Below are 16,949 nucleotides of genomic sequence, written 5' to 3'. Positions count from 1 at the left end.
CAGACATGTTGAAGAAAAATTAATACCTTATATCTAATAATATGGAGATATGATATTATATTAACCATCATGGGTGACTAAGATGGAATGAGTTCAAATCCTCTAATAGACAATTTTAAAGGGAAATTTAGTACTAATTTAAACAAATCGGATAGAGTAGTCACCGAATGATAGAATAATAGTAAAAATCAAAATGCTCTCTTTTAGTTAAAAAATTACATACGTGCGGATTAGTAATAGATCACGGTAGACAATCTAAAAACTTATAGATTAAAATAATATATATATAAATAAATAAATAATTGAGAGATTAAAATAGATAATTGGAAAATTTAGAGAGAAGAAGTTAAATAAATATCCAATAGCTAACAAGTAACAAGAAAAACAGAAAAACAGAGAGAGTATGATGCGAGATGAAGCCACGTCAGCAAATGTGGGGCCCATTAGAATGGTTAAAGAAACGGAAGTTCGTCAATAAAATCCCGTGGGGACGCTCAATAATTTCCAACTGCTCCCGCCCTCCTCCAACCCTTTTCTCCGTTTCCCTTTTCATTTTTCGTTAACATTGCCGCTTTTCCTGGAATTCTCTCTCTCAGGTGAACCACTGAATCTCAACTTTCGAGAATCGTTCTCGACTTTTTTTTTTTTTGTTCTCTCTTCTCAACTTTTCTTTCGCTGTGATTGTGCACATGGAGGTGGAAGTTTCGACTCTTCTTTCCAATTGTTTTAGTCTTTCTCGATTTCTTGGATTTCCTGGTGGCATTTCTCGTTTTCGATCAACTTTTTTATGGCTTTAATTGGTCGAGAGAAGCCATGGAAGCTTCGGCTTTTTGATATGATTTGTTTTAATTTTGAGAATTGGGAATGCGTATTTGGCTGTTCGGATGGTAATTCCAATTCATTTGGGTTCTTTTGAGGAAAGCTGGAAGGTGATTCAGTTTTATATGGAGTGACCACTTGTTGTTCTGTTTGTAATTTTCATTTCTAGATGGAGCCCTAAACACTGAACAGGGGAGGGAAAGGGAAAAGTGATGTCTACACTCTACGAGTGATCCAGAATTTCAGAGTAATAATAATCTCGATTCTGAAGTTGATATCTGATAAATGATAATGTTTCTGCTTGCATATTCATGAATTTGTGCAGATAGGTCAAATTTTCTCCATCTCATGTTTTTTATTTATGGGCCGGCGTCATCATTGAACTAGGACTACATATGTGTCGAAGTTAAGTTCATTTTAAATATATATAGTTGTTCAAAATGATAGGTTGTTATGGTCTCTTGTGATGATGAATTTGGGTCATAATCTAGAAAGACTTTTGTTTCTAGAACATAAGCTATTAAGTTGTGACTTTCATGCTGTTGAAGTTTGTATTTGCTACAAATCATGATCCTGGTGCTAGATTGCAAGTAATAGAGCTCAGGGTTGGAGACATTGTAGTGCCAGATACTTGGATTGATTGCCGTTCCAAATATGAATACGGAGATGGGGGTTTTCATGAAGATTCCTAGCAGTTAACTGCTTCCATTTTCCATAATGTGCAATTTACTTCAAATAAATGCAATTCTGGAAGGAAGTAGAATTGAACGGAAGGGTAATGAATTAATTGAAGCGGACTTAGGAGGTGGAGGACCATGTGCCAAGATTTTTTTTTTTTTTTTTTTTTTTTCTTTTTGAGTTCAACCAGGTGTGAGGTTGAGGTAGGAATTTGAATTTTTGACCTTTCGCAGAGGTTACATATTTAACCAATTGAGCATACTTAAGTTAGCATGATTATATTTTTTCTTTTTCGCCAACTAATTAAATCTTTATTTAACATTAAGGTTCTCTCTTCTCTTCTGTATTTATTCATTTGGTATATCAGTAAATAATGTAGTCTTCTTTTTTGGGTGTTGCTGATGTATTATGTCCCATGGTAAGCTCTAAGAGACAACTACTAAGTTTGGGGTGAGTAAATGACATTTTATACAACTAGATGAAAACGACTACAACTAAGAGGTTACTAGTTGGCTAAATTAATTGCTAATGCATTCATATAGCTGTTATTAGATGTTATTGCTCTAGCTGATGAAGTTATACAAATTCTCAGAACTAACCACATCAGGCAAATCGATTTAAAGCGCTTCGGATTTAAGTTCACTTCTACCTACTCAATGATGTGGTTGGTTTAGTTGTTTTATTGTTTTATCCACCCTCTCTCTAACCTAGCAATAGTTTCCAATTCTATTTCATTTTGTGGTTGGTATTAAGTAATTAAAATCTTACAGGATGGGCACCAACTTTTTCTGTAATTAAGTCGGTCACATGTTTGGTTACTTCCTGTTGGGGTTTAGGTACCTTAAATGGCTCACCAACCTTCTGTTAAATGATCTGTTGTCATTGACTTCCTTCCCTCTAACCTTAGCCTTAGCTTCTAATTGTGCATCTAATTTATTTGCACGTTTATCCAGGAAATAACTGGAGTTGCTTGAGCAATCCATGGCCTTTGAGCAGTACTATGCGCATGGATGGAAACAACACGTCTCTAGTACAGGGGGAACAGATCGAGAAAACTACAAAGGTTGCTTTGATTGTAACATATGCTTAGACTTTGCCCATGAGCCAGTGGTCACTCTGTGCGGCCACTTGTACTGCTGGCCTTGCATCTATAAATGGCTCCACGTCCAGAGTGCCTCTCTTGCCACTGATGAGCACCCGCAATGCCCTGTTTGCAAGGCTGATATTTCCCACACCACAATGGTTCCTCTCTACGGCCGTGGCCAATCTGCCGAGGAAGTCGAGCCGGAGGCCAAAGCAATCCATCGAGACATTGATATACCTCCAAGACCATCAGCTTGTGGTAACCATATGCTTGCTACTCCCAGCATAGACCACCAACAGCAGCAGCTTCCATATCGAAATCCTTACCAGCGACCAAACCATGACCCTCTTCTTTTCAGCAATTATGAAGAAGACTCATCAGCAGCTCCATTGCTGAACCTTGCAAGAACTTCATTTAGCAATTTTCACCATCCAGTGGTCGGGATGATCGGCGACTTGATGTATACGAGGGTGTTCGGGAACTCGGAAAACTTGTATTCTTATCGAAACTCTTACCATGTAACAGGGAGCAGCAGTAACCGGTTGAGAAGACAGGAAATGCAGGCATCCAAGTCATTGAACAGAATCTCCATATTCCTCCTCTGCTGTGTCATTCTGTGTGTTCTCGTCTTCTGATGATCATATTCTGTTGCTGGAAAGTGGAAACTACTCCCCCATTCTCAACACAACAAAGAAGATACAAATAAAATACATTGTTGTCTTTGTATTCTAGGCTTTTGGAAGTAATAAGCTCATGGACGTATAATCTGTTTATATGTATAAAATAGTATTAATATTTAACTGACGACTGTTTTATCACTCAAATTATGTCAAAGAAATCACTCGACATTCAGCCATGCTACCTAAATCTCGTGATGTCGCAGATAAGTGGAAATCTACTCCCTACAATATCTTCATTTTTTATTTTTTTCTTTTGGGATAATACTTCATACCCTTCAAAATACAAAAAAGGGAAAAAGAAATATACTTCGTACTTTGAACTACAAACCTGTTTTCTCTATTTGTTGAAAGTTTTAAATCTTATGTTTAACTACTGGGTACAAATTTGTTCCAAACTTTTGAGGTTGTTTTGGACTTTTTTTTACTTTTTGTTGGAGATGGATACCAATTGTAGTTGAATTAAGCTCGTACAAATATTAATAGATTTCGAATTAATAAAATACAATTTTTCGTTTCAGAAAGTGTAAAAAATTAAGGAACAAAATTTGAGAAATTTGCAGATCTCCCATTTCAGAAAGTGCAAAAAGTTAAGGAACAAAATTTGGGAAATTCGCAGAAAATGTTAAAAATAAAAGGATAATGTTGCTGCCCAGGATCGAACTGGGGACCTTTAGTGTGTAAGACTAACGTGATAACCACTACACCACAGCAACTTGATACTTGCAAAATGCACATAATAAATAATGCAACAACTACTCTGTTTCAGGCTTCTTCCCCTCTCTCTTGCTTCACCACTCCCACTCTTTCGCGTCTAATTATGTCTAGACAATTTGATGATCTGAAAAGTATCGACCAATCCGACTCAAATCGTATTGGATTGAGTTGAATTAAAATAAATAGAGTTCTATGAGTGAGATTGATTTAAAGGTTTATCCAAAATATATTTGAGTTAAATAGAATAAACTCGAATTTATTATTAATTGTAAAACTAGTTCTACTCACCGTTAAAAATATATAAGTTATATTTACTTTAGTTTTATTTCATTCGATAATTCTTTATGAATATTTATTCTATGATAGTTTTTTAATATATATATATATATATATCGATTTAAGGATTTTAATTTAATGTTAGACAATATATAAATAAATATTGAAGATATTATCATTTACTTTTTTTGTTATAAAATATTTTGGGTAAATGATTCGAATAATGCCAACATGAGATTAATTCAGACAACTCTCTATGACCAAGAGGTCAGGTTGGACTCCAGTTCGATTGTGCCAACAAATAATTTAATTAATACAATGCTATTATTTAATGTATAACATAGTCGTTAATGTTTTATTTTTCTTTTTGAAAATAAAGGTCAAAATATGGTCGTTTCTTGAAAAGACGATTACATAAATAGTCGTCTCGTACCATATTCCAAGTTTCTAAAAAAATTAAATGTGGCGTCAAGAGAACACCACGTCTTATAAATACTAAGTGGAATGAGACCAAGTGGTGGTACCAATTTCAAACATATTATTTTTTAAATAAGTTTGGGAGGAATGTATTATTTTTTAATATGTTTGGAAATAAATCTTAAATAAAACATTATTTACAAAAACAAAAAATCCGGTTTTACTTACCCATATTAATTTTAAACCAATTATATATTTTCGAGTGTATTTTAATACTGGCAAAATGGATATAGTTCAGCAATGATTGACATATTTCTCCAACCAATAAATTCTGAATTCGATTCCCTACCCCACATATTGTACTAAACCACAAAAAGTGTAATTTAATATTGGCAATTCGTGGCAAAGTCGCGTGCCAAGTATTGAGGTGGTGGCGGATGTATTTTGTGCCCCTCATTTTCAAATGGCATAAATTGTCACCCAAAAAATAAATAAATAAATAAATAAATAAATAACTCAGTACTTGGCAGTTGGCACCATGCTTTTGCCACGAATTAAAGTGGATTCCCATGTCTCTACAATATATACCTTCTCTGTGTCTGTGTCTATATATATATAAATATTATATAGGTATGAATATGTCATTGTTCCCTTCCCTCTCACACCAAACTCATCGAACAAGGAAAATAAAGGAACTCAGTTTTCAGTGAAGTTAGTTAGTTAGTTATTGAAAGACAAGACATGACGAAGCTGGTGCCTGTTTGTGTCTGCTACATCACTTTGTTCTCGATCGCTTCTGTTGGTAACCAACTTCTCCCCCTTCCCAATCCTTTCATTTACTTTTACATACATAAATCTCATTTGATTTAATTTAAGGTTTGATTAGTCTGCAGGTGCCATATTAGGCTCAACAAAAGAGCACATGGAAGACGCTAGAGATATGCTGTACTTCACCACCACTGATTTGAAAATAGGCAAAAAAATCCCTTTCTATTTACCTCCTTCGACCCCTCCTCTATCGTTGCCCAAAGAAATTACCGATTCAATCCCTTTCTCGCTCAAACAACTCCCTCAAATCCTCGATTTCTTCTCCATCCCCTCAGGCTCCCCCCAAGCGCATGCTGTGGAACTTACGCTCCGTGAGTGTGAACGCGAACCCCTTGTGGGAGAGACCAAGTTTTGCAGTACCTCCATGGAATCCATGGCAGAGTTAGCCTGCTCTGCCTTGGGCAGTAGTGTCAAATTTCTGGCCACTACCCTTCTCAAGAAATCAAAATCCCCCAGCCCCACCAATAATCTCCAAAACTACACGCTCCTCCAAATGCCTAATGAAATCAAAGTCTCTAACTACTTCGCTTGCCACATAATGGCCTATCCTTATGCGGTTCACTACTGCCACTCTCGGCTGAGCCACACCAAGGTGTTCCAGTGTGCAATGGAAGGTGAAAATGGTGACCAAATCCAAATTCTGGCTACTTGCCACATGGATACGTTGGGCTTTAATCCAAACCATCGCGCCTTTCGAGTGCTCAAGGCCAAACCAGGGACCATCCCCCTCTGCCATATATTCCCATTCACTCATCGTATATGGATTCCCCTCTCTACTTTTGCTTCTGCTTGAAAAAATAAAAATATGTATGTATTCTATGTTGTAGCTACGGGAGTTCATTTTAAATTTTATGGCAAATTATCTTTATTTTGTTTAATACAGCCATTTGGAAAATATGAGGATTAAACTTTCGAATTCGAAGAATATATAGAGTGCATGTCAATTACTGTTTCAACTATGTTCATGTTAGCTATGACAAATTATTTTTATTGTATATAACAACAATTTTACAAAAATGATACAACTTAAATGTTTTCAAATTTGACTTGGTCTAGATCGAATGCTCGTTTGAGCTTTGATACCATATTAATATTCTAGAGTTTCATCTCAAAATCAATTTGCAATGACATTCTTTTATCAATGTGAGATCCTTAACACATGTATTCTTACTTTCACTTCTACTTGCATCGTCTCTTTCCGTAATGTTATATGAAAATATGTGTATATAATATGTTGTATGTCTTAGAATTGGTGAAGCCAAAACATGGGAGATGGAATATGAAAAAGGTGTTTGGGCCTTTTAGCCAGCCAAAAGTGCAGCACCATGACGCTGTCATAAAAAATCGAAAAAAATATGTTGTGATCGCAAAAAATCAAGAAAAAAAATGTCGCGCATCTCATTTTGACATTGTGGTATTTGTAGTGTCCCAATTATTATTCTAAATACACACATCGACATTTCCATCGACATATGTATATTTCTATAGGTTCGACATCGACACGAGGGGTGAATTGATGTTTCCATCGTATTACAAAAAAATCGATAGAAATATGAAAAATATCAACAAAATGTCACTAATATATATATAATATTAATATTAACTATTTTTAACTAATTTAGAAATGAGAAAATGTTTATTTTAAATTTTTTAGGATTTTTTTAATTTTTCCAAAATTTTCAGAAATATCAATCGACATTGATATTTTATCGATATTTTCATGAAATTGAGACTTCGACATTTCCATCCACATCGACATTTAAAACTTTAGTCTCAACGTTGTGACCAGCATCTCCGACGCGACACTCTTGTAAAAGAGACTCTTATTTTGGTTTAGGTTTGGCCAAAATTAATTTTGTTGTTGCACATGTATTAATTAATTTAAAAAGTCCAAAAAAGTCTTTAATTTTTATTATAAACAGTAATTCTGATTTTTATTTTTTTAAAACTTTTTATGAAAATATTTACATAACCTTTTTAGAGTAATAAATAAACAAATTCAATTAAAAATTAACTTAAATAATATTTTTCTCCAGAGTATTAACCACCTCTTCTTCTCACTTGGTCTGGCGTGAGTTGCCTTTGTAGGAAGTGACTGAGACTCCAGGGAAATTGTTCGACAGGTTCTTCCAAATGTTGAAAATCATCTCCCTATCGCAACCTCGTATCAAGTCTGTAGCCCGTTATGTAGCCTCTGCATGTTGCACCTCAACGAGCTGTCTATCACCGTCTAATTCCCCTTCGAATCTATTGGCACCTTCGATTTGGATTCTGTTTTCGCCATTCTCGAATTCGTCCAAGCAGAAGAAGGAAGATACAAACGACGTTGTTTCCGTTTTCAACAGAGACCCAACAGCTCCCGCGAAACTCTTCGTGGTTCAACCTCGTCTTCGTCCCGATACGTTTCTGGAAGCAAAGCTAAACGAGGCTTTGTGTCTTGCAAATTCTCTAGAAGAACAACGAGATGGGTATTTTGATACTGATTTCTTTGACAAGGAAATACCCCCTCACGTTGTAGTTCAAAATCCTTCTGCAAGAGGGGCTCGCGCTGGTGAGTCATTGAGATGTGAATTCTATTGCAAGAATTGCTCTTTTACATCTTGATTGTAATCTTGTTATTCTTCCATCTTTTTGGAAAGGTCTGTGAGCTGGTAGCTTAAGACTTTAGTTTACAGCCTTTAACTTTTAGTTGACTCTCTTACAACAGGTAATTCGTTGTTACTTATTAAAAGTTTTACGTAGCTGTTAATTAGTTATCAGCGAGCTGTTAGTTAGTTTTCAGGTTGTTTACCGTAGCCCTTCTCTTATAAATAGGAGCTAGTAGCTACTTCTTCCTTTGTAAGCATTATTTAGTAAATTCAATAAAAAACCCCCCTCACTTGAATACATCATTTTTTCTTAGGCTTTTTAATATTTATAACCTCAACTAGGAATTACTATTTATAGGATTCAGCCTGGCTATCCTAGCTAGATTGATTTAAAAACACACGGCGACTAAGTGCATGGCTCATGGAAAGATCAACAAATGTTACCATATCTCCGATTCCAATGGTGTTGCAAAGCAAGTGAACACATTAATCATCTTTTTCTGAACTGCTCTTCTTGTAGTTCTTTTGGTGGTGATTGCTGCATCTTTATCAACTATTTAGGTTCCTACCCTCTCTTTCTCTGTTTTATGTGCAGATTTTAGGATTGTTAGGTGAAGATGTTTAGAGCTCAGGTGAGATCTAGAGATACCATAATTACCAAAGGCATTAGTGTTAACATAAGCATAACTCAATAGGTTAAGACACCTTGTGTCATATAAGAAAGGCACCTTATGTCATACCAGAAAGTCGTGAGTTCGAATCTCTCACCCCCACATATTGTATTAAAAAATAAAATAAAAAAAGCCTTAGTACTAGAGGTCCAAGAGGACACGAAGATTCTAACACACTCCCAAAACAGGTCTCTTTATTATTCTTCTCCAAGGAAAGTCCGATTGTTTCTTTCATACCAAAGCCTCCAAACCAAACCAACTATCCCACTAGACCAAAGAACTTTCGCTTGCCCTTGAAAATAGGTTCCTGGAGCAGTTGAAGAAAAGCCTTAGAACCATTGTTTGGGAACACCCAACTCATGCCGAAAATTCTGAACATATCAAGCCAACATGCAGCCGCAAAGGGCAATTGAAGGACAGGTGCCACTGTTCTTATTCACTCTTCTTACATAAAACACACCAGCTAGGGGAAAGGCAAACATTGGGCATCTGTTGCTTTTGAAGTCTGCTGCAAGTTTCTTACATAAAACACACCAGCTGGGGGAAGGCAAACATTAGGTGTTTGCTGTAATAGAATCTTTAAGGGGTGGAGAGAGATGGAGAGTTGGTTTGGGATCTCATTAGATTAAATGTTTCTTTGTGGAGTTCTGTTTCGAAAGTGTTTTGTAATTACCAGTTAGGTTCTATTCTTTTGGATTGGAAGCCCTTTCTTTAGATAGGGCTCCTCCTTCTGGACTTTTGTTTTTGTATGTCCTTGTATATGCTCTCTATTTTCATTTGTCTTAATAAAAAGTTCAGTTTCTTATAAAAAAATGAAAAAAAGAAAAGTCTGCTGCAAGTTTTTAGCCATCCATGAATCAACAATCATAGGAATATTTTAACTTTTTTCGGGTCCTCTAGTTGCTAGATTAAACCACCTTTGAAGTTGCCTCCATTCGAGTTTTGTTGTAAAAGATTGGCCATAAAGGATTTGACTGTAAACGACGCCACTGTTGTCTGACCAAACTTTCCTGTCACTTAAGTTTGATAAGGAAACTCCAGTAAGTAAATTTGTCAGCCCAGCCCATTCTTCAACCTCCAAGTTAGCAAAATTCCTTCTAAAGGCCAAATCCCAACCCCTACCCTCTTCTAACCATCATTGAGCTATCGTGGAAGCTTATGAATTTGCCACTCTATACAGCCATGGGTATACTCTGGATATAGGTTCATTTAGAAGCCAAGAGTCATGCCAAAACAGAGCTTTATCCTCCTTACCCACCTTTAACTTTATACCATTCATCTGCTATCTTACAACAAGGAAGGATATGAACTCACGGCTCCTTAAACTTCGCATTATTTTGCACCTCTGACCACCACTCATTATCCTTAAGATGATACTTGCTTGCAATCACCCTCTCCATAAAGCTCCTCTTTCCGTCATGAACCTCCATTCCCATTTGGCTAGAAGGGCACAGTTTCTATTTGCTAAGTTGCTTAATCCCTTCAGGCAGAGTTACCACCTCCCATCAAATAGGACTTCGACATCCACCTTCCTTGCCAACTTTCTAAAAGAAGTCCCCCAACAGCTTCTCTAGCTTCAATATGCTCTGCTTTGGGCATCTGAAAATCGAAAAATAATACAACAGGATGCTTGAGAGCACTGATTTTGCTAAGGTGAACCTTCCCCCTCTAGAAAGCACAAGGAGCTCCTTTCGCCAGCGTGGTAAGAAAGCTGCCAAATCAGTGGGTTGTTATGGAAGTCCTTGGTTTTCTATTTCAAAGATTTGGAAATCTGTGGAGCAGTTCATTCTTTCAAAGTGGGCAATGGGAGGCGTATTTTATTTATTTAATTTTTTTGAAAAGAGGTATGGTTGGGAGATTCTTCCCTGTATAGAAGATTTCCTCATCTTACCAGAATTTAAGGGTTGTTTTAAAATCACCCCTAGTGAAGTCATTATGGAAGCTCAACTATTAGAAGAAAGTGAAGATGTTCCTTTGGTTCATGGTTCACAGAGGGCTCAACACTTACTACGGACCTAAAAAGTGTAGAAATTGGGCACTCTTCTCATCGATGGGCAGCTTATGTCTCTTGAGGGAAGAAACCTTTGACTATTTCTTTCGTCATTGGCTCTTTGCTTTGAGATGTTGGTCCATCCTCCCAAGGATTTTGGTTTATCTACTTGCTTTCCTAGTCAAATAGATGCCTAGCTCATTGAAGCTCTTCACGAGCCATCGCTCAATAGCAAAACTAGAATTTTGTGGAGATATGTGACTAGAGTTTTGCTGTGAGTCTTTGGTTGTAAAGAAATCAAAGGTCTTCTAAAGATAAGTCTACAAATTTAGTCTTTTTTTAACAATGTACAACTCACAGCTTCTTGGTGGTGCCACACTTATAGCAAATTATTTTGTACCTACTCTCTCTATCATCCTTCAAGATGCTTTAATCTACTCTTTTGGGAGGGAGTTTACTCTTCCCCTATCCTTAGGCTGTTCCTCCTTTTTGTGATTTATACATCCCTCATGTTTCTTTAAAAAAACAAAGTAGTAGTTATAATTCCTCCTTGATATTGAATGTTATAAGAGATAGACTTTTTTATTTTTAAATGTTGAGTTCATTGGCTCGTCTGTAATCCAGATGGTTAAACATTGCATCATGTTAATTTATTTTCTTTTTCTAATTATGTTTTGTATTTTCAGACACGTATTTTGGACCAGGGACTGTGGACACCATCAAATGCCATTTGAATGTGACTGAGTCGAAGGTACGTGGTATTTTGGTTATGTTTGTGTGTGATTAGGTATACAATGTTATCACTAAACCTTTTCAGTTAAAAATTTTATCAGAGTGAAGTTGATGCTATTTTTGTGAATGCCATTCTCTCTGGTATTCAGCAAAGGAATCTGGAGGTATATCTTGTCTATATTCATTTTCTTCTTCATGTTAGTTCGACCATGGACAACAGCTCTTCAATACACGTTCATATTTTTGTGGATGAAGTTTAGGTTGTGCGTATTTTATCTTTGTACTTGTCATCAATATTTCCTTTTTTGCAATATTCTTTATCTTGATAACATGTTCCTCTATTTTATGTCAGCGGGCATGGGAGAAACCTGTACTGGACCGTGTGGGTCTCATTATAGAGATATTCAATGCTCATGCCTACACAAAGGAGGCGAAGTTACAGGTTTTCTCATGGGCCCAATTAAATATATCATTGCCTTTTTCTTGCTAAACTATATTTACAGTCATTGAATAAAGGGATTGGTTTCAATTTATATTTTGTTATTGTTTTGACTTGGTTCACAAACTATCATAGATTTAAAAAGGAAAAAATGTGAGGGACCAACATTGAAACAAATACTCTATAATTTGCAGAGCGAAGATTGAGGTCTGACCTATATTCTCTCTTAGGCTTAAATGTGTTTTTATCCTTGAACTTTAGAATGGACCCTACCGCTCAAAAGTTTGATTTTCGTACCTACGCCTTCAGTTCCTTGTTCTTGCATCAACCTTTTTTTTTTTTTTTTTTCTTTTGCATCAATTCAAATAAAAAGTAGCGGAGACACCGACATGCTTGAACACGTCCGACACGTGTCAGACATGATAACTAGAGTGCCCTATTTTTCTTTTCATTTTTTAGTTTATTGGCACGAGGGGACACAGCAGGGACACTTTGGGGACATGGGAAAAATAAAAAAATTTCACGAGCTCTTCTTGCCATTTAGTGCCATCGCCATACCCCCACAACATGTGCGTCAAACCCACCACGGATAAAGATGAAGAAAGGGAGGAGAAGAGTCAGAATAGTTGGAAGATGAACGGTCAAATAGCAGATATTCTCACGAAAGGATTGAACAACAACAACAACAATTTTGAGCATTTGGTTAGCGAGTTGGAAATGGAGATTATTCATTCACCAATTTGAGCGAGAGTGCTAAATTATGTTGTACAATTATTCTTTGTTAATTTGTATTTATTTTATGTTCAAATAAGTACCCACTTATTAAGGATTGAAGTTAAAGAACTTGGAAAGCTGAAATATTTTCTCAATACAATCTCCCATAAATTTGTATTTTCTTTGTGTGTGTGTTTTTTTTATTCTTTTTTGGTTCTTTCCTGTACTTGCTATTTAGTCTATGTATCTATTCTTTGTAATGAAGCAAAAATCCTTTTCTCAGCTTTGACACCTTCTTACTATTTATAGGCTGAACTGGCTGCTTTGATGTATAAAAAGTCAAGGCTTGTTCGTGTACGTGGCCTTGATGGACGTTACACATTTGGTGCTACAGGAGAATCCGAAGTTGTTAGTGCCAGAGGGTAGGGTATACTGCATTTACAGCTTTGCAATAACAAAAACCGTAACAAGCCAAAGTTGTCCCTTTTTTGTGGTTTTTATTAATTGACATGGCGAGTAATTACTTGTGAAGTTATCAATTGCAGGAGAGGGAGTGGAGGACGTGGCTTTATAAGTGGTGCAGGAGAGACTGAACTTCAACTTCAGCGGCGAAGGTTGAAATATATGATGCTAATTGCTCAAATTTGAAAACTCCTTTCTTACAAACAAAATTTTTAATGAAAAGTCCTTGGTTTCTTTTTTTTTTTTTTCTCTTTGCTTCCTTTTGGAAGCTTGTATCGAACATTTTTCTTTCTTTTCATATTTTAATGAAAAGTTAAAAAAAAAAAACAAACAAAATTTTATAACAAGAAGGATTCAATAATTAGAGGATATTTACTTCTCTGCTGCAGTTTAAGTTCTGTAAAACTATTTTTTCAGAATTTTGATACGAAGAAATCATCTATTATCTCAAATTGAAGAGGTACGCCGTACACGTGCTTTGCAGCGTGCTTCTCGAAAAAGGCACGGAGGTTCAAATGGGCAACATTTAGCCACTGTTGCTGTAGTTGGGTATACTAATGCTGTAGGTGCTCAGATCCAATTATTTATGATTCTTTTCTGAGTTTCATAAAAGATTAAAAAAAAATCTAAATATCTTTATGTAACCCATTTAATAGGGGAAGTCGACATTGGTTGGTGCACTTTCAGGCAATGATCTCTATAGTGATTCTCGGTATTTGACATGCTTTTCAATCAATACTAGACAATGGCATAGATAATTTTCTTTTTTCCTTTTCTTTGCCAGAATTTTTCATCTGATTTGATCATTGGAATCTGAATTTATGCAGATTGTTTGCAACTGTTGATCCCAGATTAAGAAGCGTTCTTCTTCCTTCTGGGTAATATGATCTCTAACGAGTTGGAAGTGTCACTTTTTGTTGACTTCTATTAATTAAGACTTCGATCTTATCTTTAATTTTCAGAGATTTTTCTATAACCTTTTGCTGTCTAATAATTTTCAGGAGAAAAATACTCCTAAGTGATACGGTGGGATTTATTTCAGATTTGCCTGTGCAGGTAATGAAATTATGAAAGCATGGGGTGTTACTTTCTCTTTCACAGGTTATTCCTAAAACTCTTTCTAGCTAAAAGACGATGAATTTTTTATAGTTGGTCGAAGCATTTCATGCAACTTTAGAAGAAGTTGTTGAAGCAGACTTGTTAGTGGTATGATCTGCTTCCTTTGACCTTTCTTTATTTGCAAGGATTTTGCATCTCCAGCTCCGTTGAACAGTGGTCTCACGTGAATGATATACTTTATTATGTGGATCATTTTACCTTTTGTTCTCCATTAACTTGTAGTTTCTTCATTGTTTTGAACTTATTGTATCAATTATTTCCTTTTTTTTAACAGGATACGAACTTCTTATTGATTAATGAAACAAAATGTTCAAATGATGCAATCTTAAGTGAGCGAAAAAAGAACAAAAAGAAAAGAGAAATCTAGATTCTAAATAAGGTTATACAACTCAAAAGAGCATACAAGAAAAACTACATAAAGACCAAAACAGCTACTTTTAAATAGAGCCTCCAAATAGCAAGGAACCATAAATAAAAGCTTTGGGAATCTTGATCATCAAAAGCATCATCAAGGTCATCTTTATCTTATGGGAGCAAATCTTTGAACTTCTGAGAATGTTTGGCCCAAATATTTCTGAGACCTTCAGCGAGTTCTATTTCCCGATCAACTTGAATTTCTATCTTTCTAAAGTATGTTTCAATACAAATAAAGTTCTCTTTCCCGATCAACTTGAATTTCTATCTTTCTAAAGTATGTTTCAATACAAATAGCCCTTTCTTTGCGAATTTGGATAAGCTTGGACTTAAGAGATGATAAATAATCATCCAATTGAGAAGGAGATAAGCTTGAAATGAACTTGAGAGAAGAAACGAGGTCTTCTTTAAAAACTTTGAGGGGAAGATCCATGAAGCCAAGAAAAAAAACCTCACAGCAAACCAGAAATAAGCTTCTGATTTGGAACAAGCCAACAATGGAACTCCTTCCCTTAAATAAGAGAAGCAAAGGCATAATAAGTGTTAAATGATAAGAAAAAAATAATTCCTTTTCAGCTCTCAACTTCTAGAATTAGCTCCAACGTTGAATTTTGAGACACTCAAAATCGGAGGCTTTTCATCAGCACACAACGTAGAATAAACCCTTTCTTTAGATAAACTTGTTTTAAGACTGGAATATTTAAAATTAGAGTTAAAACTCATTCAGATAATTCTCTACCCAAAGCATTTTTCTTCTAAAATAACTCTCTTATAGAGAGTTACAGCAGGTGGGGGTGTCCCGGGTTATGGGGGCAAAACTTTGACTCCCAATTATTAAAAAAAAAAAAGTTATCTTACCTCTTCATAGAATTTAGTGGGTGATGCCTTACTAATGTTGGGCTGAAATTTTTATTTAAGTTTAAAGCACTTGTTCCTTGCAGTTTTTTTCACCCTTGTTTTTGTGCCGTAATATGTCTTACATGATCCCTGGGGACCATGCTTGCCTTATTACAGTTGAATTATTTTCCACAATAACATGGTGGCACAATATGATACTGATTTGTTTGTTTAATACCTATTAATGGATAATAAAATCAATTCTGAAGTAGCTGTCCAGGATATTTTATCATATAGATACTAGTATGAGACATCAATGTTGTTACCTTGATTATTGCAGCATGTGGTGGATTGCACTGCCCCCAACCTTGACGAGCATCGATTGACTGTTTTCCAAGTACTTGAGAAAATAGGAGTTTCTAAGACGAAGCTTCAAGATATGGTTGAGGTTTGGAACAAGGTAATTCTACTTACCACATTTCTTACTTCTGCACAAGAAGAAAAGTACTGAAGTTTGCTTGGTAATGCATGATCCGTGTAATAATTTGGACAGATTGATTATCATGAAGAAGGCAAGAGTATAGACGAATATTATGATGAAGATAATAGCGAGGCTGGCAATTTGTCAGGAGAAGATAGTACAATGGCAAAGCTATCAAATTCTAAAACCAACAATTTCATTGAAATAGAGAAGGGCGATATTACAACAAAGCAAGCAACTGGACTAGTCCGCCGATCCTCCATCGGAAATGTCTGCCAGCTTTCTCAGGGAGTTCTTGGAAACACCATGGAGGGACAAGACAGCGATTGCTCTGATGATTGGCTAGCAGAAGATGATGATCAAAACCATTGGGTTGATGAAAATGGTTACTCTGAGGCTGAGGCTGAGGCTTGGGAGACCTCTGAAGGCCGGGGGATGGTAAACGTTGTACAGCCTCCAGGTGATCAATGCAGTCCACATGTCAGAATATCAGCTAGATTTGGAGTTGGTTTGCGGGAGTTGCTAGAACTCATAGATGATAAGCTGAAGGTTCAGGATGAGAGGCTGAAAACTCGAAATGTTTTAGAGAGAAGTATTTTTGAACGTAAATGGAGGCCATCTCAGGCAGAGGCAGAAATTGCAGCTGAACAATCGGTTAATATATAGATTACAGTGCCTTCCAACTGCAACGGAGCTCTACCGAAAGCATGGTTGTTAGTTGCTATCTAGATTTTTGTTTTATAAATGGGCGTTTGGTTCCCTTTTTTAGAACGGAGAGTAGGGTTATTTAAGCCAAACTCGTATTCGTTTCACAGTTTTGTAAATCCAGGTTTGCTACGATAAATATTACCCTATCTGTTTCAGTTTTTCTGAAATGCATACGAGTTCATTTTGAATTTTGTGGCAAATTCATGGTTTTTCAAAAGTTTGGCACACGACGCTTGAGGCGGTTTGCCACATGGAATTTATCCAGGTGGGCCTTTGTGCTTTTGGGCCAGTCCAAAAC

General features: G+C 36.1%; 3 protein-coding genes and 1 non-coding gene across 10 annotated transcripts; 3 read left to right on the top strand and 1 right to left on the bottom strand.

Moving 5' to 3' along the window:
- Window positions 1-471: 471 nt before the first annotated feature.
- On the top strand, window positions 472-3,399 carry LOC111012249 (E3 ubiquitin-protein ligase RMA1H1). Of its 4 annotated transcripts, none has more exons than XM_022286323.2 (3): window positions 486-596; window positions 989-1,066; window positions 2,451-3,399. In XM_022286323.2, exon 3 carries the CDS (start codon window positions 2,479-2,481, stop codon window positions 3,214-3,216), a length of 738 nt encoding a protein of 245 aa, XP_022142015.1. In that variant the 5' UTR covers window positions 486-596; window positions 989-1,066; window positions 2,451-2,478; the 3' UTR covers window positions 3,217-3,399. The 4 variants fall into 4 exon arrangements, with proteins under 4 accessions (XP_022142017.1, XP_022142015.1, XP_022142018.1 ...); XM_022286326.2 differs by lacking the exon at window positions 486-596 and adding an exon at window positions 603-887; XM_022286325.2 differs by lacking the exon at window positions 989-1,066 and having other exon boundaries at window positions 472-596.
- Window positions 3,400-3,901: 502 nt separating this feature from the next.
- TRNAV-UAC (transfer RNA valine (anticodon UAC)) lies at window positions 3,902-3,974 on the bottom strand. The gene has a single exon. It is a non-coding gene; the product is annotated as a tRNA-Val (tRNA).
- A 1,329-nt stretch (window positions 3,975-5,303) lies between these two features.
- On the top strand, window positions 5,304-6,374 carry LOC111012410 (BURP domain-containing protein BNM2A-like). Of its 3 annotated transcripts, none has more exons than XM_088125742.1 (2): window positions 5,304-5,466; window positions 5,555-6,374. In XM_088125742.1, exons 1-2 carry the CDS (start codon window positions 5,410-5,412, stop codon window positions 6,287-6,289), a joined length of 792 nt encoding a protein of 263 aa, XP_087981868.1. In that variant the 5' UTR covers window positions 5,304-5,409; the 3' UTR covers window positions 6,290-6,374. The 3 variants fall into 3 exon arrangements, with proteins under 3 accessions (XP_087981868.1, XP_022142248.1, XP_022142249.1); XM_022286556.2 differs by having other exon boundaries at window positions 5,304-5,470; window positions 5,562-6,374; XM_022286557.2 differs by having other exon boundaries at window positions 5,309-5,470.
- Window positions 6,375-7,547: 1,173 nt separating this feature from the next.
- LOC111012389 (GTP-binding protein, HflX) lies at window positions 7,548-16,839 on the top strand. Of its 2 annotated transcripts, none has more exons than XM_088124385.1 (13): window positions 7,548-8,047; window positions 11,432-11,496; window positions 11,579-11,642; window positions 11,834-11,919; window positions 12,940-13,052; window positions 13,176-13,244; window positions 13,510-13,654; window positions 13,749-13,804; window positions 13,920-13,970; window positions 14,094-14,148; window positions 14,242-14,298; window positions 15,803-15,922; window positions 16,016-16,839. In XM_088124385.1, the coding sequence occupies exons 1-13, from the start codon at window positions 7,630-7,632 to the stop codon at window positions 16,607-16,609; spliced, it is 1,893 nt and encodes a 630-aa protein (XP_087980511.1). In that variant the 5' UTR covers window positions 7,548-7,629; the 3' UTR covers window positions 16,610-16,839. The 2 variants fall into 2 exon arrangements, with proteins under 2 accessions (XP_087980511.1, XP_087980507.1); XM_088124381.1 differs by having other exon boundaries at window positions 7,549-8,047; window positions 11,579-11,641; window positions 11,830-11,919.
- The last annotated feature ends 110 nt before the right edge of the window (window positions 16,840-16,949 follow it).

This window comes from Momordica charantia (genome assembly GCF_013281855.1).
Source record: "Momordica charantia cultivar OHB3-1 chromosome 1 unlocalized genomic scaffold, Mcharantia_2.0 BLBB01000001.1, whole genome shotgun sequence".
NCBI classification, from domain to species: Eukaryota; Viridiplantae; Streptophyta; class Magnoliopsida; order Cucurbitales; family Cucurbitaceae; genus Momordica; species Momordica charantia.
Note: the sequence above shows the minus strand (reverse complement) of the source record. Positions and strands in the feature narration are given on the sequence as shown.